Source organism: Vigna unguiculata, chromosome 3, assembly GCF_037176805.1.
Source record: "Vigna unguiculata cultivar grain cowpea cultivar isolate G323 ecotype 2 chromosome 3, ASM3717680v1, whole genome shotgun sequence".
Classification (NCBI taxonomy): domain Eukaryota; kingdom Viridiplantae; phylum Streptophyta; class Magnoliopsida; order Fabales; family Fabaceae; genus Vigna; species Vigna unguiculata.
This window is the reverse complement of record NC_140794.1, coordinates 49,944,787-49,971,956: the sequence shown is the minus strand read 5'-3', so window position 1 is coordinate 49,971,956 and position 27,170 is coordinate 49,944,787. Positions and strand designations below refer to the sequence as shown.

Below are 27,170 nucleotides of genomic sequence, written 5' to 3'. Positions count from 1 at the left end.
AAAAGAACCATTCATTGAAGATGGAATAATGAGTGAGAAAGGTGACTTTAGAAGGAGCAAGACGTGGACATCATCTGTGAAACATTTTGTAGATTTGCTAGAAACCCATCCTTGCACTTGTCATGTCGTCTGTATATTCCAAATGCCATTCACATGCAGTGGACCGCAGGCTCTCACCTTTTTTTTTTTTATTTTTCACGCCATGAAAGGGTCCTATTTGCTTTCAATTTTAATTACAGTAGCGGTGACATTTGTGACTTTGTGATTACAAAATTGGCAAGAGGGAACAGTTGTCCTCTGCACATACACCATTTCACTTCTAACATTATTGTGTTTGGTCATTGGGCTTCTTCTTTCAAACAAATCTAAACTAAATTCTAAATTCTTTTACTGTCTTAAAATATAAATTGGAGTGTAATTTAACATTGTATCCAGTATCAAATTTGAATTTATATGTTTTTTTTATGATATCAAAAAGTATTGTTATTATTTAAGAATCTCTACCCAATGTTTTTGTTTGATTTGAGAATCCCGAAGACCCATACCAAATCCTTGAAAAAGGTGAACACCAGAAGAAAAATAGAGGGATCGGCAACACATATCTGTTTGAAGTCATTCCAATCAAACCTACACAGGAACAAACACCATTAAAATCAATTTATGAGATGAGAGTTGTCCAGACAGGACAGACACCGAACTTCATTTTTTTTTTAAATTACAAATTACAAATTACTTTAATTTATATTTACTGATTTCATCAAAATTCTAAAACAGATATATTTAAGGTAATATCGGATAACAATGATGGAAAGCAGAGTTTTTTTTTTTTTACTGTACTGTCTCTTTGTCAGAATTGGAAGAATTAGTGTTGGGAGATTAAAAAATCTACTTAAACAGCTGTTTTTTTTTTCTTTTGTTTTAAATTTGTTTTTACTACATGTTTATATATCAAACTTCAGAATACAAACTTATAAAAAAACAAGACATATTGATGGTTACTTTATGTCAGTAGAAACCATAGTATTTTTTATAAAAGATTTACTCTATTTTTTTTTATATATTTCCTTCATAATATAACCTTTAAAATAGATACATTACAAAATCATAAATATTTTAAGAAAACACTAAGTTTACCTACTAAAAAAATTGAAAAAATATAGATAAAACAAAATACTCTCACATGTATTATAGAACAATATTGTGCAGCATAGTAACCTCTCGATCATTAGACTAATAATATCCAGTTCAATATATTATATTAAATAAATTATTATTTTAACGATCATTTTCTAGATTGGTATATACTTGTATCAATTTGAAGTCATGATATAAAACAGCTCTTTCAACTTTCAAAGATGACTATATTTGTTGTGAATATGTTAATGACTTGATTTTCATTCTTGCAACAAATTAGTTTTTTTTTTTCAATAGATACATTGTAAATAAACTGCATAATACAAACGATAAATGATGCTTCATAAAAAATCTATATATATGTCCATCTAAACAAATTCAAGAGAAACCTATTCAAAAACTTACAAATTGAACATATACAAAAATTGAATAAGAAAAGGAATATTTTCTTTGTCTCTTCGATTGCTCTTTATTAGTACTTCAAATCTCCCTACTTTCTTGTACTTTATATGTTAGGTGGGATCATAAGCTTTTGTACTGCACATCAAAAATAAAAGACCAACAACAACTAATATTCTTCCGTCATACATTATGTATATTATAAGCAAATCAAAACAATGCAACACATAAATTCAATCCTTCACTTTTGTATTCTTATAATGCATGTCATTGGACAAATGCACCAATCAGAATGAGAACTTACCATTTTAAAATTTATTTCTAATCCATGCTCAAGATTTCAATTGAGCAGTTTTATATATTTCCTATCCATCAATGTGATGGCATTCCTAAACATCACATTATTGTCATCCACATAGTTTTTCAGAAAATGTTTCTATTATTATTCATCTCAAGCATATAGAACTGATGGAAGTGTTGTGTGATATAATTATGTTGAATTGTCTTAAGACCTATCCACTTATTACATACTTCCAAACCATGGTAGACACTTTACAATTTAAAAACAAATGTTAGATAGTTTCACCTTGTTTTCTACAAACACACATGTATTATACGGTACCATTATTCTCCTGTGGTCAAGGTTATCCTTGATTACAATTCTATTTTAGCTCATTCTCCATACAAAGTGTTTTACATTAGGGATTGCATTTATTCTCCATTGTAACTAAAAAAAATTGTTAGTTTCTCTGGTTATATTATTTTATAATATTTTGTATCCAAATTTGACTGTATATGCATTTGTGTCTTCTCACATTCATATCCAATAGTCTTGACCCTGTATTTTTGATAAATACCTTATTAATTCATTCCTGTATGATTCAACTTGAAACAAATCTCACTCAAATCATTCCCTCCTCCACTCTAATTTCCATTTGCATTCATTATTATTCCAATCCATGTATCTAAAATTGTTGCCATATTAAGATTTGGATTATTATATAGTCTAGGGTATTTTTTAAACAAAGCATAATATTCCATGTATCATGCCAAAATTTGATTGATATGTGAAATCATGTTTCCCAATCTCTACCCCACAAAGTTTTTTTCAAATCCTTCCACCATATAATCTAATATACTCTCTAATCTTCATATTTAGATTCTAATATACTCTTCCACAAACCTGTGTTTTCTGTTGTATATCTCCATTTCCACTTTACAAGTATATTTTGTTAAAACTTTATAAATCTTTTATCTCTAATCCTCATAATTCTTTAGGTTTACAAATTATTGACCATTTCACTCATGCTATTTTCGATTGTGTTCTCCATACCTACAAAAGTTGTCTTTGAATTTTCCTAATTTCCTTTGCCATTGCTTTTGGAGCTTTGAAGAGAAACAAAAATAATATAGTAGAGCAGTAATAACGAATTTAATCAAGCATACCTTTCCGGCAGATGTTAATTGCTTGCCCTTCCAATGTGTTAATTTCTTTCTTATTTTTTGTATCATGTTGTCCAACAATAGTTTTCTAGGATTTTCCCAATTGATATTACCAAATACATGAAAGGTATTGATATTATTGTGGGATTCAAAATATGTTGCATAAAATGTACATATGAAATTTAATTCAAGTATTTCTCACTATTAATTATTTTTCCATGTTCTAAGATCTTGAAAAAAAAACTTCAAGTATGATATTAAAAATTTATCATAATCTAATGATAAATCTTTTTGTATATAACAAAAACACATTAATAATATGAGTATTCAATATTAATAGTGGAACAAGTTTATATAGGATAAGAATGTAAATGAGTCACAATCATGACAAGTTCTATTATAGCTTTAACATTTTTTTTTGTCAAACTATGGACGGCTTGCCCACATGACATGGAAGCTCACAACCTAGGTGTAGTCAAGTCTGAGGAAGTTCAAGAAAATTCGAAAAAGAGTTCACATTAACATATCACAAAAATTTCTAAGAGAATCACACACCACATTTCTAAATAGATACATTGCCATTCTTAGAATACTGAAAAAATTATGGGTGACAACTATGGATGAAATGAAATATGCAATATTTCACCTTACACTTGTGGTCACTTTCAGCCACACGTATAGTGAGTATTGCTTAGAGATTGTTTTCACATTCATTTATTTTCTTCAATCATTACTTTTGGGATGCTTCTTGTGTCTCCAAGTGTCTTTGTTTATAAATGCATTGAGTTTTTGTCATGCATCCTTTTTTTAAATCTCCTTTTTTGTCCTTTAAGATCTTGCTTTCTAGAAGACTCCTTCTAAAAAATAAATCAATCCAACCCATCCCCTTAACCTGCCAATGATTGAACTTATTTTAATACTATGTTGAAAATAACAACCTAGAATATCATTGGTGTTTGGGAGTTAAGTTATCATAAATGGACTCATCAGATCAAAATAAGCATATTTAAGCACAAACATGATGTAACAATTACAAGACTGTTTTCTTATAAAATTTCTCTAGTTCAACAACTTTATAGAATAGTTGGAAAAATATACCCTTAGGTAATGAAAAGAAAAACCATTAGCTTAAAATAAAAGACATAATACATGCATGTGTATAACTTATTATCATGAATTAAATTCAGCAGTCTAAAAACTTCCCTTATATATAACCTCACCCAATTTAAACCCTATATATGTAAACCCACCAATATCTAACAGAGATCTCTCATTCATATAATAATTGAACTTTAATTATTTTTATTTAATTTAATTACTTTTATAAACATTTTGTTTAATTCTATGTAGATTACTTGTTCTTTCTTGAACGACATAGTATGATTCTTCATATTTATATTGATGATTTAATCAGTTTTAAAAATGATTCTATAGTTATTACTAATTTTAAATTTTATCTTAACTGTGCTTTAACATGAAAGATTTAGAAGCTTTGAAACATTTTCTTAGTATCTTGCTATAAGATTTGATTTTGCTCATCTCATAGTTACATACAATTCATTAGTCACTTAATTCATCTCACCGTACTCGTCTGTAACTATATTATGTTATTCACATTCTAACACATTTTATGCAAAGTCTCAAAGAAATAAGTTGGAATTCAAAGACCGTGATAAGGTATTTTACTTTCTAAGAACAATTGTCATTTCCTGGTTATGGTTATTTTGTATTGACGGTGTCTCTTCTTTTTCTTGGAAGACCAAAAGAGAATATTTATTGATCTTCATCCTCTATTAACTTATAATACTATACTACTACATATTTGTATTATTTGTAGGTTAGAGTCCACTTTATCCATCCTAACCAATTTTACTTTCATAAATAATACATATTTTAAAATTTATATATATGCGTTAATAATACTAAATTTATTTGAAATTTAATATTTATAGTTACAAATATATAGTATCAAATTATAAACAATTAAATTGATTACATTTATATCCTATAAAAATTTATTCTCAAGCACCCCGCATTCAAGTTTATTTGATCAAGTTTGTATTTGGCTGACATTTTGACAAATTTCAAATATATATTTAATACTTTTCGTATTATGGTTTTATTAATTCGATTTCTCAAGAATTTATAATGGGAGCCATGCGCATTGAAAATTGAGATCAGTTTCAATCATATATATATATATATATATATATATATATATATATATATATATATATATATATATATATATATATATATATATATATATATATATATATACGGCTTAGCATAAAAGTATTAGGATCACTATCTTGTTGGTTCAATATTTTAAAAAATTGAATATATAATAATTAAAATAGTAAAACTATTGTATTTATTAATCTCATCTTTATATATCATCCACTCTTTCAGTCGTAGATCACACAACATAAATATTTACTTTTATTATAATTCATAACACATAAGGACTTTAAATTTACTAATGAAAAATACACGTACATGTGTTTATTGCTTTTATAATAAACAAAAATAACTTTAATAATTTGATTATAAATAGTTTTTATTTATTTTGTAAGTAATTTTTTTTAAAAATACAGTTAAATTTGAAAAACCGAATAAAATTAAAAAACAATAAAAGTGAACACCAAGAGAGAGATTCACTGTATTATATTTAAAATTCATAATATAAATGTTTTAAATATGTAAGTTACATTTTAGATTCATAATAGATAATTTGAATCGTGGTGAAATGATTATTTTAAAATGAAATGGATAAGTAATTAAGAATGATAATAATAATATCACTATTATTAAGAATAATTTGGAAAATAAATCTATTGGAAAAGAAAATATTAAATATCTCTAATTGAGAAAATAAATAAATAGATTGAATAAAAAAAGCGCTTAAATTATGATTTATAATTTTTGTGTTAAAATTTGATCATCACTTGTGAGAAAGCGTAACAAAAGAAATTATAACGAATTTTTATTTTTCTTTTTCAAAAGCTAAGCGAATGGATAGACGTCCTTATCCACAAAGCAAAGTAGCAGAAGCCAATAAAAATGGATATTTTGATTACTCTATGGGTTTGAATCCTGCTTCAGATTTTCCTACGTGGGCGAGCTTACAACATACACACCACTCCCATCCATGACCACAATTAAGGTACCAAAATTTGTCTGTCACTGTCACCCAACACTAGCAACCACTGATCTCATTTCTCACACGTTAATTACAAATTACGAACCTTACGTCTAGTTTCATCATCCTCATTCTCCTGATTTTTCTAACCATTAACTTTAAACCACTGATTCTGTTGTCCTTGTTTATTCGTCATTAGATTTTGTTATTTCGATTCATTGTCAAAACTTCAACCTGTAATCGTATAAATATAACTTCACCTGATTAATGCAACCTAGTTTTTGAGTTTTGAGTTGAGCCACACAAGGCACACATTCACACACGCACCAACAACCATGGCTTCTACTTTGTGTTACAATTCTCTTAACCCTTCAACAACTGCTTTCTCAAGAACCCACTTTTCAGTTCCCTTGAATAAAGAACTTCCATTGGATGCTTCACTTCTTGTTGGCTATAACTGTCCCCTGGGATGCAGAACCAGGAAGCAGAGGAGGAAAGTGATGCTTGTGAAAGGTGCGGTGGTAGAGGCTCCACCAAGTGTTTCACCCTCGTCACAAGGTGGAAGTGGGGCCGCTTCAAAGAAGCAGCTTCGGGTACTTGTTGCTGGTGGAGGGATTGGAGGGTTGGTCTTTGCGTTGGCTGCGAAGAAAAAGGGGTTTGATGTGGTGGTGTTTGAGAAGGACCTGAGTGCTATAAGAGGGGAGGGACAGTATAGGGGTCCAATTCAGATTCAGAGCAATGCTTTGGCTGCTTTGGAAGCTATAGATTCAGAGGTTGCAGAGGAAGTTATGAGAGTTGGTTGCATCACCGGTGATAGAATCAATGGACTTGTAGATGGGGTTTCTGGTTCTTGGTGAGTGAAAAGGTTAAGTTCATATTTCAATTGAATCAGTGATTTAAGTGTCCTCGTTTTTCTTCTTTTCTATATTTAGGCATGCAACAGGGATGCTCATACTGATTTAACCTTAATGAATGTTGAATGGGAAATGCTAGGCATTTAAGGTGCTGAAGCTGGACTCTCAGAAACCAATTAATTAGTTTGAACTGTGAGGCAACGGTATTCATTCTTGGCAACATTAGGATAGATGGTGGTTGAAAACCTATTTGCCACATTTGATAGACATGATCGTTTGAAAGTTGATATTATCATTATGTTGCTAACAATCTTCTGTCATATCCTTATTAAAGGAAACAAATTAAGTCATATCCTTATCAGAAAGCACCAATTAGAATCTAACAGATGATGATACATATACAAGATAAGGATATTTTGAACACTCCCCTTGCATGTTCACTGCCTAAGAGTGTGTTCTGTTAAAATTTTAAAACTCTCTGGAATAAAACCCCAGTGAAGGCAAGAAAAGGTACATCCTTATTTATTAAATATTTCCTCATTAAAGACTTTATTAGGAAAACTAATCTAGAAAAAAAAAATCACGGCTGAGGGAAAAGAAGTGTATTAATATCAATTGAGAACTTTGATTGGGCATACTTTAATACCATGACCGTTGCAGGAAGTACACTAAAAGAACTCTGAAATGTAACAACAGTAGCAGTAAACTCAACTGGAAGGCAAATTCAGATATTTTACAGTGTTTGTGTCGGTGCTCCTAGTTAATAAGTGTATTAACATCCTGTTTGTTAATGAGATTGATTACACTTAGTGAGTAAATTCTTCATTTTAAAGTTGGGAAGCTCAGTGACTTAATAAGATAATTAATCATATAATCACTTCTATTCTAGCAAACATGAAAAGGGTAGTTATGCTAATGTAAATTTACCTTTCTTCCACAGACAACATGAAAAGGGTTCTTGCTCCTTAATATCAAATTCAGAAGAAAAAAATCTTTTTACAATTTTCTTAAATAAATTATATAGCATTTATTGCTATGAATTGATATATAGTTCGTCATCAGGTACGTCAAGTTTGATACATTCACTCCAGCTGTGGAACGTGGGCTTCCAGTCACAAGGGTTATTAGTCGAATGGTTTTACAAGAGATCCTTGCCCGCGCAGTTGGGGAAGATATCATTATGAATGCTAGTAATGTTGTTAATTTTGTGGATGATGGAAACAAGGTAATTAAAGAGAGCTTGTTAAAGATTCTCCTCATGCTGTTATCTATTATGACATGCATTTTATTGAGCTCTTATTTCTTTCTTATTGAATATGCATTGGCTGACTAATATGATTAAACATCAATTGATTGACATGTACTACTTTCTCATCCAGCATTTCCACGATTTCAGGTAACAGTAGAACTTGAGAATGGTCAGAAATATGAAGGAGATATATTGGTTGGAGCGGATGGTATATGGTCGAAGGTCTTATTAATTCTTCTCTGATTATGATCTTATTCTTTAGCAAATAATTTTTCCCACATGAAAGTAAATGAAAGTCATGCTTAAACATGAGAAGTACAGTGGAGCTCATATGTGTGTTAGCCTTGTTCTTTAATTGTGAAGTAGTGAATTCTTTCAGTCATTATTTAAGTAAGATTTTCACTGTAAATTCTGCATTTAATCTAATTGTAGATTTTTTGTATAGGTGAGGAAGCAATTATTTGGGCACAAAGAAGCTGTTTACTCTGGCTACACTTGTTACACTGGCATTGCAGATTTTGTGCCTGCTGACATTGAAACTGTTGGGTATGTTGACCACTATTCATATATTGTATATGTATTTATAATGAGTTGAGAAGCTTACTTGAACCTTTTTTTTCTGGAAGATACCGGGTATTCTTGGGACACAAACAATACTTTGTATCTTCAGATGTTGGTGCTGGAAAGATGCAATGGTATGCATTCCACAAAGAACCTCCTGGTGGTGTTGATGGCCCCAACGGTATGCATTCTCTATGTGTTTGAGATTTGACACATGTTAGAAACACAGTCTTCACAAGCGTTAAACTTTCTATGTTGCCTACTTATAGACATACTTTTTAAATTGTTTCTACTGGCTTTTAGATAAGCGATGCTGCCTTTGAATCAATTAAACCTAGAAAGAATTTTCAATTGCCATGGTAATGGCAACTTGATTATTTGTTTGACATTTTGAGCTAAGATTATTTCTGTGCTGAGGACCATTGATTATTAAATATGTTTCCACTAGTTTCTAAAAATAGTAAACAATTAGCGGCGTTATACATGACAGAGGAAGCATTAGCAAAAAAGGAAAAAACAATGCAGAGAAAGCATTCTTCACACCTTTGAAACATCAATACTTGCATTTGTTTCATGATTTGCTATTGGATATGTATCGGGTATTGATACTCTTGGGTGCTTCATTAATTAAGTATCAAAATAGTATTCATTGTGGTTACTAACTACCTCAAATCACAATTTTAAAATGTGCCACCCGATTAGAATTTAAGAATATTTCTTCATCTGTTGAAGTTATCATTTGTTGGGCTTATCGTCTGTTGGCTCTTTCCTCGTTAATCTTTGTATATGCTTCTTCATCATTCTTGTTTTTGTTTATTTAATTAAAATAGTTTGTTTGTGACAACCTTGGAGGAGTCTCTCAAATATTATGGTAGAATAGAATAATTTTATTTCTACATCATATATATATATATATATATATATATATAATATTGGACAATTAATTTTGGAAATATAATAACAACACCTAAATGTAATCAAATTCCTATGATTGAGGGATATAATGAGATCCCTATTATCTGGATATAATTAGATCATGTGATTTAGGGATATTTACATTATACATTTTAATTATAATAATTTGTTAAATTTGAAATACTAAAATATGATTGCTGACAAGATGTATAATTTACTCCTTAGTTTCTACTTTTTCATTCTCCAACACATTACATGTTCAAGAAGAACACTTGTAATTGTTACCTTTTTATTGACTGAGAAGTACGACTCTCAACTCCATCCATTCACTCTCCTTCAAATCCATACATGGAAGCAAACACACTCATTCTTATAGTAGTTGAATTTTTTGTAACTATGAAGTATCCTCTTCTGATAATATACAAAACTTTTCTTCTCCATTCGTATCTCATCGTTGCATCATTAAAATATATTATGCATTTACTCTAATTTAATCCCCTCCATTGTTAACACTTTAACATTGTATGAAGAGCTTAGATGTTGCTTGGGAGAGAAAAACAAGAGAGGAGACAAGCGAAAGAGTTGGAGAGAAAAAACCTTATACAAAAAAGCTCCAAAACAAAGATGGCCTCCAACAGTTCGTTGTCTTCACCACCCATTTTTCTGGTGAGAACTATTATCTGTGGATTGTAAGGATGAGGACATACTTGAGAGCTCAAAGTTTATTGAATATAGTGAAAAATGGTAGTACAGGTCAAAAGGCACAATGAAGAAATGGCAAAGGAAAAAAAAACTTGTCATCATACAAGTAGCTTCACATAATGATATTTTCATCAAGATCATTACACTGGAAACTCTCAAGGATGCTCTGGGATTGATTGAATCAGGAATTTCACAGAAGTGATGAAACCAAGAGAATGAAGACTCTAAATCTGAAAAGGAGTCTGGAGTTGTTAGAATGATGGACAAATAGTCTATCAAAGAGTTCACTAACAACTTTTTAAAGGTGGTTACATGTTATTCGTTACTTGGTGAAGAACTAGGTGATCAACGTGTGGTGGTAAAAGTCATAGTATGCCTTCTGAGATGTTTGAATAAAAAATCTCCTCTCTAAAAGAGAACAAGGATTTTCCAAGATATTTGTGACAAAATTGGTGTATGCTTTGCAAGCCATTGAGTACAAATGATTTCTCAGGATAGAAGAAAGTATGGAAGGTGCCCTTGTAGCACAAAGCAGAGGTAAAATCCAATAATGGAAAAAACTTGTTGGTGATGAAATAAGGGAAGAAGCCTAAAGAACACAATATTAAGAGTAAAGGTTGGATGAAATTTCCTTCTTGATCCTACTACATAGAAAAACCATACTGAAAAATTTTCTTGGTTCAAACCTTGTGCAAGCTGCAAAGCTTGTAAAAATAGCTTGGGCAACGGGAGAAATCCTGTAAAACAAACAAAACCAGTAAGGACAAACTACTCAGGTTTTCAACATAATCACCAAACAGCGGAGCAACTCTCTTTATTGCAAATTTTTACTCAGCTAGTAGCAAAGAAGTTTGGTTGATGGGCAGTAGATAATTAAACACATGACTCACAATAGCATCTTCAAAGAGCTAGACAGGACATACATGTCCAAAGTCACTGTAAGTAATGGAGAAGACATGGTTATTGGAAGGGACAGTAGAAGTGTTTAATGAGACTCTCTTAGGCACAAAATATATTTCAGATGTTCTATTTGCTCCTTAACTGAGTCAGAGTCTGTTGAGTGTGGAACAATTGATGGAGAATAACTAATTCTTTAGTTTTTTAAGAAATTAAGTGCAAAATATTTAATCCATTTGGAAGTTTGTTGATGCAAGTAAGGAAGATGACTACATCTATGGCACAAGAGACTTGGTCACTCAAATTATTTCACTCTAAAACAAATGATCTAAAGTAAAATTGTTGAGAATATGTCTAAAGTTACTAAAAATATTAATGTATGTGATGCATGTCAATGTGGAAAATAGAACTAGTTGCATTTTCTATTTGTAGCTACTTGGAGAGCAAAAGAAAAATTATTGCTCATACACACAAACATTAGTGGACCTGTGAGATGGCCTCCTTGAATGGAAGTAAATACTTCTTACAGCTCATTGATGATTTTATAAGGATGTGTTGGGTTTATTTTTTAAAGCAGAAATCCAAATTCCTCACAATATTTTATTTCATCTGTGATCCATTAGAACTGATTTCATGTTTACTCTGATTAAATCTTCTCCATTATTAACACTTTAACACACGTCATTTTCTCTTATTTCCCTTCTAATTAGCATAGTCTCTTTGTTGACCAGACATGAAGGGTGTCCCCTTTAGGAAAAATGAGATTGATTTTATTCTTGTTTGTAGGCAGTAGGCTGTGTTTTATGATGACTACAATTAATAGTTTCTATTTTGTCTTTGGTAATGTTCAAAATTGTGCTCTTAATTTGAATTTGTGGAGTTACAATGATATATGTATGTTAATAAATTTTATACACAACTATACGTGTGTCTTCCACATATCATATCTTAGATATTTTAAGAGCAATCGTATCCGATTTATGCCCATGCATAATAGTTGGTAACATGATATTTATTTGAGATTACCTGGCGATTGTTTTTTTGTTCAAATACAAAGATGGACCAAAAATGCTACTCTCATCCGTTATGTCTCACTCATTTTCTTCTATTACTGAATCTTCATTAATCTTTCTAGAAATGGAACAGAATGTAATATTTATACCAGACTTGAATCATGACGATGACAGCTAATCAAATTGACTGGGTTCTATGACAAAAATTTACCACTGGAAATGCACTGAGGCAGATAAAGGATGACCTTGAAAAAATAAAAATAGAAGTGTGTCTTTATTTTCGTTCTTTTCTAAGAGGAAAGTATGTTAAATCGTCTTTTTTCTTTATGGCAGGAAAAAAGGAAAGGCTGCTTAAGATATTTGAGGGTTGGTGTGATAATGCTGTAGATCTGATACTTGCCACAGAAGAAGATGCAATTCTAAGAAGAGACATATATGACAGGATACCGACATTGACATGGGGAAAGGGTCGTGTGACTTTGCTTGGGGATTCCGTCCATGCCATGCAGCCAAACATGGGCCAAGGAGGGTGCATGGCTATTGAGGTATGTATTTATTCTTTTTGTCTGGTATTTTAAGTTTGTATGAATACAAGTTATAATAACTTTTGAGAGTTTCTGTACTGAAAAAAACTCTATATTTCCATCAACGAACTTTCAAATGCTCTTTGTATCTAGACAGGCCTTTGTCTATTCATCCTCTCTCAAATGAAATATGAAATTATCATGGGTTCTAGATTAGTTTCAGAAATTTCCTACTTATTCACACTAGGTATTGATGGAGGAATTGACTAGAGGATGGGGGATTGTACAAAATAAATGAAAATTCTTAGTTTAAATGCCCTACCTCTTAGAAGTGAGCATAGTGTTATTTCTTGTCATAAATTTCATCCATGATTTAGTCAGAATTAAATTTTTCAACAAAGTAATGAAAGATTATTTTCTACTATGACTATTATACCCTCCTAGTCTTTTTCATTGGTTTGTTTACTGCGCTGTTTACTTATCCAAATTTGTACTAAAAAAATTCACTTTTCGTTGGCGAGGGTTTCAAATAAAGAATTTTATTGCCATGCCTCTGATGATAGATATACACTATTCACAGAAACATGCATAAATTTAAAATATTTTATACTTAAAGAGGAGATGGAGATCTACAATGTCAAACCATCTCAACTTCCCTATGAGCCTCCAAAGGGGACTGGTGCTAAAAGAAACACTTGAAAAGTGAGGCAGAAACCCTTTCTAACCAGCTTGTTTTATCATTTCAGGACAGTTATCAACTTGCATTGGAGTTGGACAATGCATGGGAACAAAGTGTTAAATCAGGGAGTCCAATTGACATTGATTCTTCCCTAAGGAGGTAAGACACCATTCTTGCGTATATGTAAAAACTAATGATGATATTAATTAATTAATTAACAACTTAATTTTAACAGAACGACAGTTTCTCATTTAGCCGTGATTCAATAGTTAATGTTTCATCATTTACTAATTAGTAAATTTGGTGATAAATCTCTTTGGTGATTGGTGCCCATCTCTTTTCTCTATTTTCCATTAATACTTCCAGCTACGAGAGAGAAAGAAAACTACGAGTTGCCATCATTCATGGAATGGCTAGAATGGCCGCTCTCATGGCTTCAACTTACAAGGCATATCTGGGTGTTGGTCTTGGCCCTTTAGAAGTAAGAACTCAAATTTTATCAATAAGAGAATGAAAAGTACAGTGAAGTTGACACTTCATTGTTGCTTCCTTTACTCTGCAGTTTTTGACCAAGTTTCGCATACCACATCCTGGAAGAGTTGGAGGAAGGTTTTTCGTTGACATCATGATGCCTTCTATGTTGAGCTGGGTCTTAGGTGGCAATAGGTAATGTTTAGAGCCCATTTTTCTTTGTTGGTGGTAGACTTGATTTATTTTTCATACACTTGTCTTCTCATTCAACATGCAGTTATAAATCTGTGCCAATGGATACATGATGAGAAGTTTCAAGAAACTGAGTATATTGAAAACAATGTTCAGTATTTAATTATGGCCAATAAGACAGAAATATTATTTATGATCATATGTAAAGTTATGCAGTTTCGTTGCTTACAAAGTGAAAAATGATGCTTCTTTTACAGCTCCAAACTTGAGGGTAGACCACTAAGTTGCAGGCTCTCAGACAAAGTACGTTGCTCAAATAGAGTTACTTTTGTACTTTGTTGCTGAGAAGATAATGTATATCTGGTAATTTATATGTTCACATCTATTGGATTTTTTGTGATCTGGAGTTTAATAGCTATTTGATTATTTATGAAGGCTAATGATCAGTTACGCCAATGGTTTGAAGACGATGAAGCCCTTGAGCGTGCTATTAATGGAGAGTATGTCTTCTACTAAATACGTATTAGTGTCATCCCTTACATCTTTCTAACGACAAATGTAGATGACATAACTTTTGGTCCATCATTGTTGTTTCAATTAGGTGGATTTTAATACCGCATGGAGATGGAACAAGTCTTTCAAAGCCTATAGTTTTAAGTCGAAATGAGATGAAACCCTTTATAATCGGGTATACCTATTGATGCACTTACTTACAAAGTTACAATGCAATGATATAACAGTTCCTAGATTTTACATGCAATTTACATAAATTTAATTTAGAACTGATTTTAGATGTACCCTTTGAAACCTGAACGGTGATCTTAATTTCTGGTCACCAATTATTTCTGTGCAGTTTCCATTGCTAATTTTTTTTAAAAAAAAAAAACTAATTTCAACCTATTTTCGTTTATGTTTTTGTAATTGCAGGAGTGCACCAGCGGAAGATCATCCTGGCACTTCAGTTACAATACCTTCTCCTCAGGTAGCACAATTTATCATAACCTGAATCAAACACGGTTCCACACTTGATGCTCCTCGGCATCATCTAACATAATCAACACTTTTTTCTTTTTAAGGTTTCTCCAAGGCATGCTCGAATTAACTATAAGGATGGTGCCTTCTTCTTGATTGATTTACGGAGTGAACATGGCACCTGGATCATTGAGTAAGTAAAAGAAATGAAAAATAATTTGTTTTACTTGAAATTTTAAATTCTTGACAAATCTACTTGACATCATTCTGATTATGTTTTCAGCAATGAAGGAAAGCAGTACCGGGTACCCCCTAATTATCCTGCTCGCATTCGCCCATCTGAGGCTATTCAGTTTGGTTCTGAGAAGGTGAGATTAGAGGTTCTAAAAAGCTGTTGTAGTTTTCATATTACACATCTGTACCTTCTAGACCCTATATTAGGTGTATGAGATACCACTAATCATTATATCAGAAAAACTCCTAGTTTTTACTGATGACTAGCTTCATTCACAGCCTATTAGAATTGCACATTAATAGTTGGATGGTTCAATCTCGCATTGAGTAGGGTTACTTGTTCACACTGCATCTCACACTTAAAGGTTTAAAACAAAACTATTAATTTATTTGATTTTTTAATCAATCCCCAAATTTCAGCAGTTACTTTTATTTAAGATGAGTGCACAAAAGTTATTCAAGTGACATTCCACATTTCCCTTCTCATTTTTCTGAGAAAAATGTTTCTGTTAATTCACTGACAATAACATACAATCTCCAATTAATGCATATTATCAACTATACATGCCTGAAAATGTGCAATTTTATTTTGAATGGTGCATTAGTTATGATGTCTGAGAATCCAAGTTTTGTGCAGGTTTCATTTCGTGTTAAGGTGACAAGATCTGTTCCAAGAATCTCAGAGAATGAAAGGCCTCTAACGTTGCAGGAAGCGTGAGTGGTTCTGTTCAGTTGCAGTTTGTAAGTAATGGAAAAGTTATACAAAGCAAATTTACATTTGTAGAGCACTATCTGCGTTACTTTAGGGTGGGATATTAAACAACGATCCAGTTATCTTAATGTTTATATGGACCTTTAAGAGGGATTGTTGGTTATAAATTCGTTACCCCACTAAAAAACTTTTTGTGTAATAACATTTGTTAGTTAGATAGATTTGTAAAATGACTGAAACTTGCACCACATTAATGTTGAATGGAGTAAGCAATGCTAAGCTGAGAATTTTTTTCACTTTTAATTGATTTACAGAATGAAACTATATGCTTGTTAGTATAAGAATAGCAAATTAAAAATATTTTGACAAAGACCTAGTTTGAAATAATCTAGTCGAGGTTAAGTTGAAAATATTTTGACAAAGAATGAGATCAAGATAAATGTGTTTTATTTATGCTAGCATAAATATCTAGTCAGGATTGATTTGAATTTTTTTAGTCCAGACTAGGTTAATACTTAAATAATTGAAATTTTGAGTTTATAAAATGGTCATGACTTATGGATTAACCCTACTTAAGTCTTAATCTTTATTCTTCACTAAGTGAGATTGTATTAGTTGACACAATAGATAAATTAAAAACCCCTATATTTATTGTGATGAGACATGGGACTACTAGTCCTTTCGTTTAGACCATAAGGACAACTAGAAATTTGTTGAACAAATTTCTATTGGTAACTTTTTCATACAATGTTTGAGAAATAAATGTAGTTATATTCCAAATCAATCCCAAATCAATGTTTGAGAATTGACATTGTACCTCTTGTCATTGTGTTCATGGTCCAATATTTTATCTTGATGATGGTAGCCTCATAAGTAGTATAACAATTTATTCATTTTATTTTTCTCTTTCCAACCATTGTTGTTCTATCAAATAATATGATCATGTTCCTTAAACGGGTAGGCTTTTTCTTATGCTAGCAGTAGACCTCGAATTAAAAGAACAATGTTCCAATGATGTTACATATTCATGTTCTTCCCTTTTGATATTTTTCTCTATATTGTGCTTCATTGTAATTTTCTCATTTGTCAAGATTCTTTACAGATTCTTGCCTAGCATTTTTCTTGCGATATGAAACTCAAATATTGCCCCTACCAAGCCTTAGTTTCGGCTTTTGGATTTTTACTCCTATTTTATTTCTTGTTTTCATTTGTAACTTATAATAGTGTCACATTATCTTCGACTTATTTTTATTTTTAAATATATGCGAAGTCAAGGAAACAAAAAATAAGTTATTTTCTCCGTTTTTTTTTTTCAAATATTTGAAAAAATATATGGATTGGAAACAAATAACAATTTGTAAATTAAAGGGATAATAGAAAATAAAAATGAAAGAAAAAATAAATGAAATCATAAAATTCTCTAATGTTTTCACCAGAAAATTATTAAGAATGCGTTATTTAATACGATATTTAACTTTTTGTTTCCAACAATAATATTTTATGAAATTTCATATGAAATCATGTAATTAACCTAAATAATTCTCTTTTAATTCGTGCTTTCAAAATTGAATTGGACATCGACTCGGTCGATATGTTGGGTCACCATTCGAACCAATTGGTTACTGATTAAACTACACGAACTGATGAAGTGATGTAAAATTTAACGTTAATATAAATATAGCACTCATATGCATATCACATGTGAATGATGCACAGATATACGTGTATTATGATATGTGATCGATACGTCATATATGAATAATGAAGAGGTGTACAATAATTTTTAGAAACATAATAAATATACGATTGTTAAAGTGTGAATCCAAATTTTTCAATTAGAGACCAATTATTTTGGTAGTCAAAATCTTGTAGCTAATGTTAATGAGCAATTTAAAAACCAATTCACCATTAAAACTATTTTAATTACTAATTTAGAGACCGATTATAATTTTTTGGAACTATTTTAGTTGTTAATTTGGTCACTATATAGTGATTAATTATTTTGTCACTAAAATTGGTTACTATTCAAAGATTTTATTGTAGTATACTACTATTTTATAAATTAGATACTTCATTGATGAGAACCGTTAAAGTATGCTAAAGTATTGGACACGATACGTGTCAGATACGGATACGTGACCCAAGTTGAAGTATCGGTACATCATAGCATATCACTAGTAAAAAAATTCATATTACCTCTCAATTTTGTTTTTTTGTTTTGAACTTTTTTTTAGAAAATATTTATAAATTTTGTTATGAAAAAAATTTATAAGAAATTGCTGCCAATTGTTTTGTAAAATATTTTGTATAAAACATTTTTCATAACAAATTTTATAGGAAATACTTACGAATTTTATAATTTTGTAAGAAATAATTACCCACGAAAGAATTACTTGTCAATTAAGATTCTTAGAAAAAATAGTAGAAAAAAGTCTTTTCTTACAAATTTTTTTAACAAATTCACAAGAAAAATCTCATGTAATATGAAAATTTTTAGTAGTGTATTATAATCAAATGTGATAACTCAATGGCTCCAAGGAGGTTTGTTGGAGGATGATTCTTTTGTGTTCTCGTTACAAGATGAATTAGATTTTCTATTAAATTTTTAGTATTATTTGTATATTTTACTTTCAAAATTTCAAAATATATTAATTTTGACGTTTTAAAATATATTAACTTTTTTTAATATATTTTGAAAATATCAAGACATACCCTTCTTTCATTAGGGTTATTATCTTAAACAGCATTCGTCAAATTTATTCTTTTAGATAAAAGTCTACAAACATAAATGGTGCTATGATAAATATGATTTTAAAAAATCAAGTATATAAACTAAATAATTGAAAATTAAGCTTTACAAAGGATGATGTAAACCTTGGTGATTATAAGGAAAATAATATGAAATAACTTGCTATTCCTGCAGGAGAAATAATTAATTGTTGCTAACATTAATCATAAGCAAAGAAAGTAATTCACATGAATGCAATTAATCCATATATGGTAAGGCAGAATATGTTGTTAAAGAGTGAAGAATCTGAGCTTAATATGAAGATGATATGGTCACAGTCTCAACCACTGGATTCCACTCAACCAAACTGAAATTGTCTGAGTTTGCATAAAGTGGTGACCACCATGATCCTCTACACCAGACATACATGACACAAACCTTTCACATACCTTCATTCCCATCCTTCATCTTCATCACCAACACCTCACTCATAACACTTTTCACCACTGGACCCTATGGGTACCTTCACTGGGTGTTTCATTCTCGTGCTGTGCCTGCTGGCTCCCAGACACAACCCATTCAAAATCGCTAAACTCCTGTTGCCCTTAACTTCCATACTTTACCAGAACCTTCCTTTAACAACCTTTTATTTGTCTCATAAAATTGCTGATAAAAAAAAAAAATTGTCTGATAGAAGTTCCACATCGATAAGAAATAAAATAAATTTATAATATTTAAATGAGTATAAACTTCATTTTATAAGTTAAGTTTTATAAATTAATTTAAATTTAAAGTCCCCTTTTAAACATGATATTAAAGTCATATGAATTTCCGTCTATAGTTGCAAAATTTGTTATTTTGTTAGGTTTATTATTTTACTCATTATTGAACCACATATTAATTTATATATCACACATAAGATGTATATGCCTCGAAATAAGAGAGTGTGTTGAAAATCTCATAATAATTAAATATAAGACCAATTTATAATGTATATAAATGGATGCAAATCTTATCTTTATAAATCGATCTTGTAAGGTTAAATTAAATTTAATGTTCATAATAGAGATGTAAAAACTATAGTAAAATCAGCGTTATGAATATTTTATCCCTTAATATATAAGAAAATTTTGTTGGTACAACTTTTAACATCTTACCAGACTTTTTATATATTACGACTTACATTTGTTTAGAGTAAATAACTCACTTTTTTAATACATACTATAAGCTTCTTAAATAATATGGTTAAATTTAGTTGTTATTTTTTACTATAATAATTAAAGTCCAAAAGTGATCATCTTCTTATCATGAACGTGATTAGAATAGACTCTTGACAGGAAATTCACGCGTTGCAAACGTGTCACATGTCACATGTCCCAAGCACGGTAATCGTGATTTTGACCAAGAAGTTTTCAAACACTTCCGAATTATTTGCATTTTCCAAAGGTAATGGTTGTTTTGTTCCTAAGCGTGATTTGGAAATGTTAAGTTATGCTTATCCTTTAGGCTTTGCTCTTTTCCATTTTCATTACAGTTATGGAGTGATTACTTGGTTTAGATTTTGGGATAACTAGAGTTTCTTAATGCAGTTTTTGGTTTAATACATACTGGTTAAAAGAACAGCATCATATTTGAATAACATGATAGATTTCTCTACACTGTTTTTTGTTTAAATAATGGCGTGTAGGCATTATTTAATATGTGATATAATGTAGCATGTCAAAATTAAAATGGCAGATAAAAAATAATTAGATAGAAGTTATTTGAAATTGAGAGGTAGAAACCAAATCCTATGCACCTTATCCCTGCATTAATCTCACGCCCCATCACACGAGCACCTACTTAAATTAAGTCTTAATATGTTGTGTTCCCACAATTGTTTGCAAAACAGGACAACAGTCCAAACCACAAAAAATTGCACTTCAACTTCACTTCTTATTCCCCAACAACCACCCCAATCACGTGCTTCCTCTCTTCTTTTTTTCTCTATCCTTCTCCACTGATAGACTTATAAACTAACAAAATCAGACTTCATATACATTATTCATGTCAAATTATTCCAACTTATAACATACACTTTAATAAAATGAATCATAGATAGATTAGATAGACCATTATTTTCCACTTTTTAGAGAACTAAAAAAACATACAACATTTATACAAAAGTTTATGTTTATGGATTTTTTTTATTTATATTGATTATTTTGTTCATTTTAATCCGACATAAAACTTTTTACTCACTCTAAAATTTTAATGGAATAAGTTTATTGATATTTGTATTTATATATTAATTATCTTACTCATTTTTAACAATTCATTTTAAATTCATAATAATCTTTTTTTCAAGTGTAAGTCTCAACACTTCCCTTTCAATTGTGAGTCTTGTTACATTGGAATACCTCCTTCTCAAGTAGGAATATTTTAATGATGACAATTTCTTTGTATTATGGTTCTAGAAAGGGACATATTTTCTTAAAATAAAAATGAAAAACTTTCGATACAATAAAATGACTACTCTAATATTATAGCAAATTACTTGAAGGAAAACATCGTAAAAATAGATTATAAAAACACTCGTATAAAAAAATAGAACACTACTACTTTTAACTCAAAATATTCTTCTATTTATATATACACTGAAGCAATAATATTTAATTTAAGAGAAGAAAAACACACGAATGTAGTATTTTTAGTGGTGATTGTTTATCATGATTTTATTATTATATATACAGGTATACAGAGCATTACGATTGTACAAATACACATCTGTAATTCAGAACTATTTATTGTGTTCGCTCCGTTTCATGTTACAACGCGATTTCCACGTTCCAAGTAAATCGTGAAACCAAATACAAATGCAATTAATTCCATATCCAAGTGTCATGACCGGGAAACCGACTCCACCAGTTTCCCTATTCTTTCCACCAGTTGAGGGGACACCTTCTTAGGCGGTCTCCGCCCCTTCTCCGGTTGCAAATCGAATCCCAAACCCAAAGCATCCGAAACCTCTTCGGGGCTCCACCCGGATTTCCTCAACGAGTCCGAAAACCTTTCCGCCTTCGAAACCAGCTCATCCATTACCCCTTCATTATCGATCAAAACCGAACCCAAATCCGAACCGGACCCGGAAACCATTTCCGATATATCCGATTCGCTCCACCCTCCTTCCCTCAGCACGGATCCCATGAGTCCCACGTACCCCTCCAGCCACTCCGGCGAGGCTCTCCGACGGCGGTCGACGGAGGCATCGAGACTGCGTCTGGAGAAAGTGGGGATGGGGCATTTGGAGGCGGAGTGTTTCTCTACAACGGATCTCTGCTTTTTGAGAACCGGGTCGGAGTGTGAGTCAGAGCGAGCGAACTCGGCGTGGCCCGAGTTGCGGAGATGAGTTATGACTTTCTCGGAGAGAGCGGAGAATGAGAGAAGGCCGTTACGAACAGTTGGAGCGGAAACGGAAGCGGCTCGAGCCGAGAGGCGTCTGAGACCGGCTAGGTGAGCCGGGTTGGAACCGGTGGGTCTGCGATCCACGTCGACCATTGTAGTGTGATGCGATTTGGATTGGGTTTGGGAGTTATATAAATAGAAAAGGATGAGGTCAGAGATGGAGGTTGCAGTTGCAGTTGCAGGGACTCCCTTTCTGCGGAGTTTCGCGACTTTGGTGTGAAGCTAAAATGATTGATTATTTATAGCACCAGCAAATGGGGCCCGCATTCAATTTTTCGGTTTCCTATTTTTCTTCATTTTCCACTTTACCACTTCTTTTCCAGTCAACACTTTGTTGCAAACTTTGTGTTCACAACACAACTACTTTTTTTAAGTTAAAGAGAAAAATTAAAATATGTGAAGTTATGTTAGGAACTAACTAGAAAGGTCCCTTCAGAGTAAAAGAGACACTCAAAAATGGTGAGTGGTGCCAAGAACATGAAACACAACTTATTTGATGTTTTATTAGAGTCAGTGCACATTTGAAGTCTTAAAAAAATAGTTTTTTTAATCGATAAGATTTAAACGAGGCTCCCATTACCCACTCATTTCATCAATATAAAGACTATTGTTTGCTTATAACTATACAACTTATGCGTTTATTTTACACAAACTCCTTCCTCGACAAACCTCAACTAAGGATGTTCTCCACTTATTTGTCCTTTCGAGTTAACCTCAGCCAAGGATGATTTTTTTTTTTTCTTTTTTATTTGACTTAAGTGACCCTCCAAAGAAACCATTGGTCAATCATGCACTTTCAATTAGTTTCATGCACGAGAAAACTTAGATCAAATGTTTGTTCAATTAAAGTGTTCCCCACCCCAAAACATTTCAGGTTAGAACGAAATCATCAAATCTGAGTTCATTCCATCCCAAGCTTTTCTTCTAGTGTTCTCACTTTCCGATTCCTCCTCTTTACCCTCAAAACCATTTCTCAAACCTAAAAATACAACACAAACTGAACAGGGAAGGTTTGTCTACCAAAGTGACACTGCAAAAGCTACCATGCGGTGTAATTAATATATGCTTTGATTAATTAATTAGTTGAACTTTTTGAGAGGTTTAATTTAAATTGATTTGGGTGTAACCAGAAGGTGTTTATGGCCCATAAGCAATCATGCATTTGTTTGGCAGGGGGAAATAAAAGCTAAGCAGGCAATGATAATGGCACATTGTGATCCAAGATTAGCCAGAAAATCACTTTTTTATTAATGTCATTTGTTTCTTCATCCCAAGAAACATGCATGAATGGTAAATCCTTTCTAATCATTACTTATCAACAATCGACTTAAAGACCCTATGTCTCTCAAATAGAAGGCATGGTTAATTCTACCATTAATTCCCACTTCAAGTACCACTACCCTTATCATCAAATCAAATCACCACCAAATTTTATGGTGTTAAAATTCATGCTCCACTTATAATTTCCTCCGACAATACTGTTAAACTATATTGGAGTCAAATATATGTACTTCAAATAAACTTAAATTACTAATCCAGTCCAACCCATTTGGTTTACCTAAATTTAGAAAAAAAAAGTTGTATGCTAGCTGTCTCTTCTTTTCCCTCTCTCCATTTTAAACTATTGTCTCAATTTTAAAGCATCGGTGAGAGACTATCATTGTACACCACTTTTTATTTATTGTATAATAAATATAAATATGTGTTCATATTTATTTTTTGATCTCACTTTTTAAACTTTTCGGTGCATCACTAATTATATCTGTCCTTTTTTTTATCATTATTTCATTTCGCTTCCTATTTCTATTATATCTGTTTATAATTTTGAGATGTTCTAATATTGTTGTATCTGATATAATGATTTCCCTCTCAAGTAAACAGTGCATATGGATCTGTGTTGTTACTTGGCCCTTATATTTATATATCCGAAATATTTTCGTAATGCAAAAGTAATAAGTGATGCCACATAGGACACAGCTAAAAATGGTTGTTAGGGTGTTAACATCGATGAGAAGAATTTGACTTTATTAGAGATGTGGGGGGTTTTCACTCTGCATGGCTTTTGATTCCAAGCTACTTGTGAAGAAAATTAAGCTCTACCTTTTGACACCACCACCGTTTCTTGCTTTGTTTTCTTATCATGTTTTCTCGAGTACAAGATTTTCATCGACTTTGTGCATGTTTTAGCCAACCACTCCTACTGGATCCATGTGCTGCTTTTAAACAACATGTTCCATTAAATAATATCAGAAAGACCATCCACAATTATTTCTGTATGCTTAATATTCATCGATGTTTCAATTATATCTATATAACTTTTGACACAATAGAATGGTTGTTAATCATCTTGAAAGCTAGAAGAAAGTCTATACACAACACAAGTTTATTCACCATTTATCCTTAAAAGATGTGTTGATCACTTTAAAGAAGAAAAAAAACGGATATTTGTAAACTATATGCCTAGAATACGAGTTATATAATTAAGATTTGATATCTCTCATTAATGGTCACATAAGATTAAAAGAAATCTATAAATTAATATTTATTCTAATGTTAAAATCAAAATTTAGTATTTAAGTTGATTTTATGGATGATATTATAAGACAACTCATTTGAACCAATCTGCTCACCCGTCAAAAAATACTGGATAGACCGAATATAATAACTTATTGACTAGTTTAGGTTTGTCCTGCATAACTTCCAACCTACATGAACTAACGATGGAGTGGAACATAATAGCTCGCATAATGCGAAATAAAAAATATATAATTATTTTAATTAATGTTTAAATCGTATATAATTCTTTTATTTTATTCCTTCACTTCATGCTTGAATCCTTTAGTCACATCTCTTGCCTTCATTTAGTATTGGTTAATTACTATAGTTTTTTAGTAACATAGACAATAACTTATTTTTATGTTTTCATATTCAAGAAAGGATTAATTTGACATATTTATTTAATGTAGATGTTAATCTTATATGAATTAGTTTATTTCACTTTTATTATTAATGATAGACTAATAGAGTGCAACAAAGATGTGAAACATTGAAACAAAGTTATTATTACAATATTTTGTATATAGTTGTTTTAGATTTCGTTTTGTAGGCTAGTTCACATTATATAAGGCAGGCCAACAAAACTAGTCCATAATTCATTACTAAAAATTTTCATATTACATGAGATTTTTCTTGTAAATTTGTTAAAAAAATTGCAAGAAAAGACTTTTTTCTACTATATTTTCTAAGAATTTTAATTGACAGATAATTTATTCATGAGTAATTATTTTCGACAAAATTATAAAATTCGTAAGTATTTTCTACAAAATTTGTTGAGAAAAGTGTTTTATAAAAAATATTTTGTAAAAAAATTGGTAGCAATTCTTGCCAATTTTTTTTCATAACAAAATTTATAAATATTTTCTACAAAAAATTTTCAAAACAAAATTGACAGTAAATATGATTTTTTTAGTAGTAATTCTTATACGGACGTGCTAAATGCAAGATGGATCAAAATGGGATTGACCGGTTTGTATATTGACATCTTTGTTGTTTTGAAGGAGTCTTATTTTATATTTTTTATTCTTATTAAAATCCTTATGTTGATTTTGAAAATTGTTTCTCGATATTGATAAACTTTTTAAGTACTTATTATGAATTCATTATACTTGGAAGGATATAAAGAAATGAAAAAGATTATGAATTTAGTAAAAGAAATTGGACCCACAATGATATATTCCTAGTGATAGATAAAGAAGGTAACAAAATTTATACTCTTCATTTTCAAATGAGTTTGAACCTAAACTACTTAGTGTCACATAGGTTAACGTCTTTCAAATTGAAAATTTGAAAATTTGAAAATTTAATATAATATGTATTGCATAAGTTTAGGTACCACTTGACCTTACACAGTACACACCCTGGATAAGTACATATCAGACTTTAGGACGACATGTACCTAGCTCCCGTCATTTGACTAGGATGAAGCCTTCATCATTAACCATGGCAAATACTAGGTCAACCACGATAGTCCAAAGTCAATAAGTGATTTTAGGTCAAAGCATATCCAAGTAAGATGCATGAATAGTATTATAGATTGCACGTTTTACAAAATACATGATTATGTATTCATTAGCACTTATTATCTCATAACACATTAGACTGACTTTGGCGGTGAGATGTCTTCTACAAACACACTTCCACCCGAATCAACAAAGATAAATATCTTTAGAGTTCGATGACAAATGTCTTTGAAGTATAAAACATTTAAAGTATTGTAAGAATCTTTGCAAGATATACATCACTCCCATAAGAACATAACATAATATAATCACTTGGATTTAACACATTCTTAATCAATCAAATTCTAGCATAATTAATTGATATAGCTACATACACTTAGTAAGTAATAGGTGCCCATATATATATATATATATATATATATATATATATATATATATATATATATATATATATTCTAATAGCCAACTATTTTAAGAAAATAACCTGTCTAGCTGGTGACAAAGATAATTTGATAATGTAAACTAGAAATGTTTTTGTTTTCTTATATTCTTTCGCATTGTACCACTTATCAAGCATATTATATCTTGTGTTTTCTTTTCATTAAGCAAATTCTATTCTTATTTTATTTATGTATGTTGTTTTTTTTTCACTTACTTTTCTTCGACCCACCAAAATCAGTGTGAGAAAGAAAAAGGTGAGTGACATTGGAGTCCTGTTGATGACAGATACCAAAAACTGAAATGAGCAATCATCAAAGTTTGAATGATATGGTTTTCTTTCTCTACACAAAAATTGAAGAAAACATGTCTGAAATTGGTTGTGGAATTTGGAAGCAGACAAGATTATTGAAACATAATTACTTAGAGTTTTATCATAACTGGGTTA

At 31.0% G+C, this 27,170-nt stretch overlaps 2 protein-coding genes across 2 annotated transcripts; one reads left to right on the top strand and one right to left on the bottom strand.

The window, feature by feature from the left end:
• Positions 1–6,211: 6,211 nt before the first annotated feature.
• Positions 6,212–16,396, top strand: LOC114178865 (zeaxanthin epoxidase, chloroplastic). Its single transcript, XM_028064989.2, has 16 exons — positions 6,212–6,971; positions 8,035–8,197; positions 8,369–8,443; positions 8,667–8,767; positions 8,848–8,963; positions 12,643–12,854; positions 13,580–13,671; positions 13,879–13,993; positions 14,075–14,178; positions 14,433–14,478; positions 14,611–14,675; positions 14,777–14,863; positions 15,103–15,157; positions 15,252–15,340; positions 15,431–15,515; positions 16,019–16,396. Exons 1-16 carry the CDS (start codon positions 6,454–6,456, stop codon positions 16,097–16,099), a joined length of 2,004 nt encoding a protein of 667 aa, XP_027920790.1. The 5' UTR covers positions 6,212–6,453; the 3' UTR covers positions 16,100–16,396.
• Positions 16,397–21,701: 5,305 nt separating this feature from the next.
• Positions 21,702–22,358, bottom strand: LOC146887933 (uncharacterized). Its single transcript, XM_085670469.1, has one exon. The coding sequence runs from the start codon at positions 22,356–22,358 to the stop codon at positions 21,702–21,704; it is 657 nt and encodes a 218-aa protein (XP_085526595.1).
• Between the last annotated feature and the right edge of the window lie 4,812 nt (positions 22,359–27,170).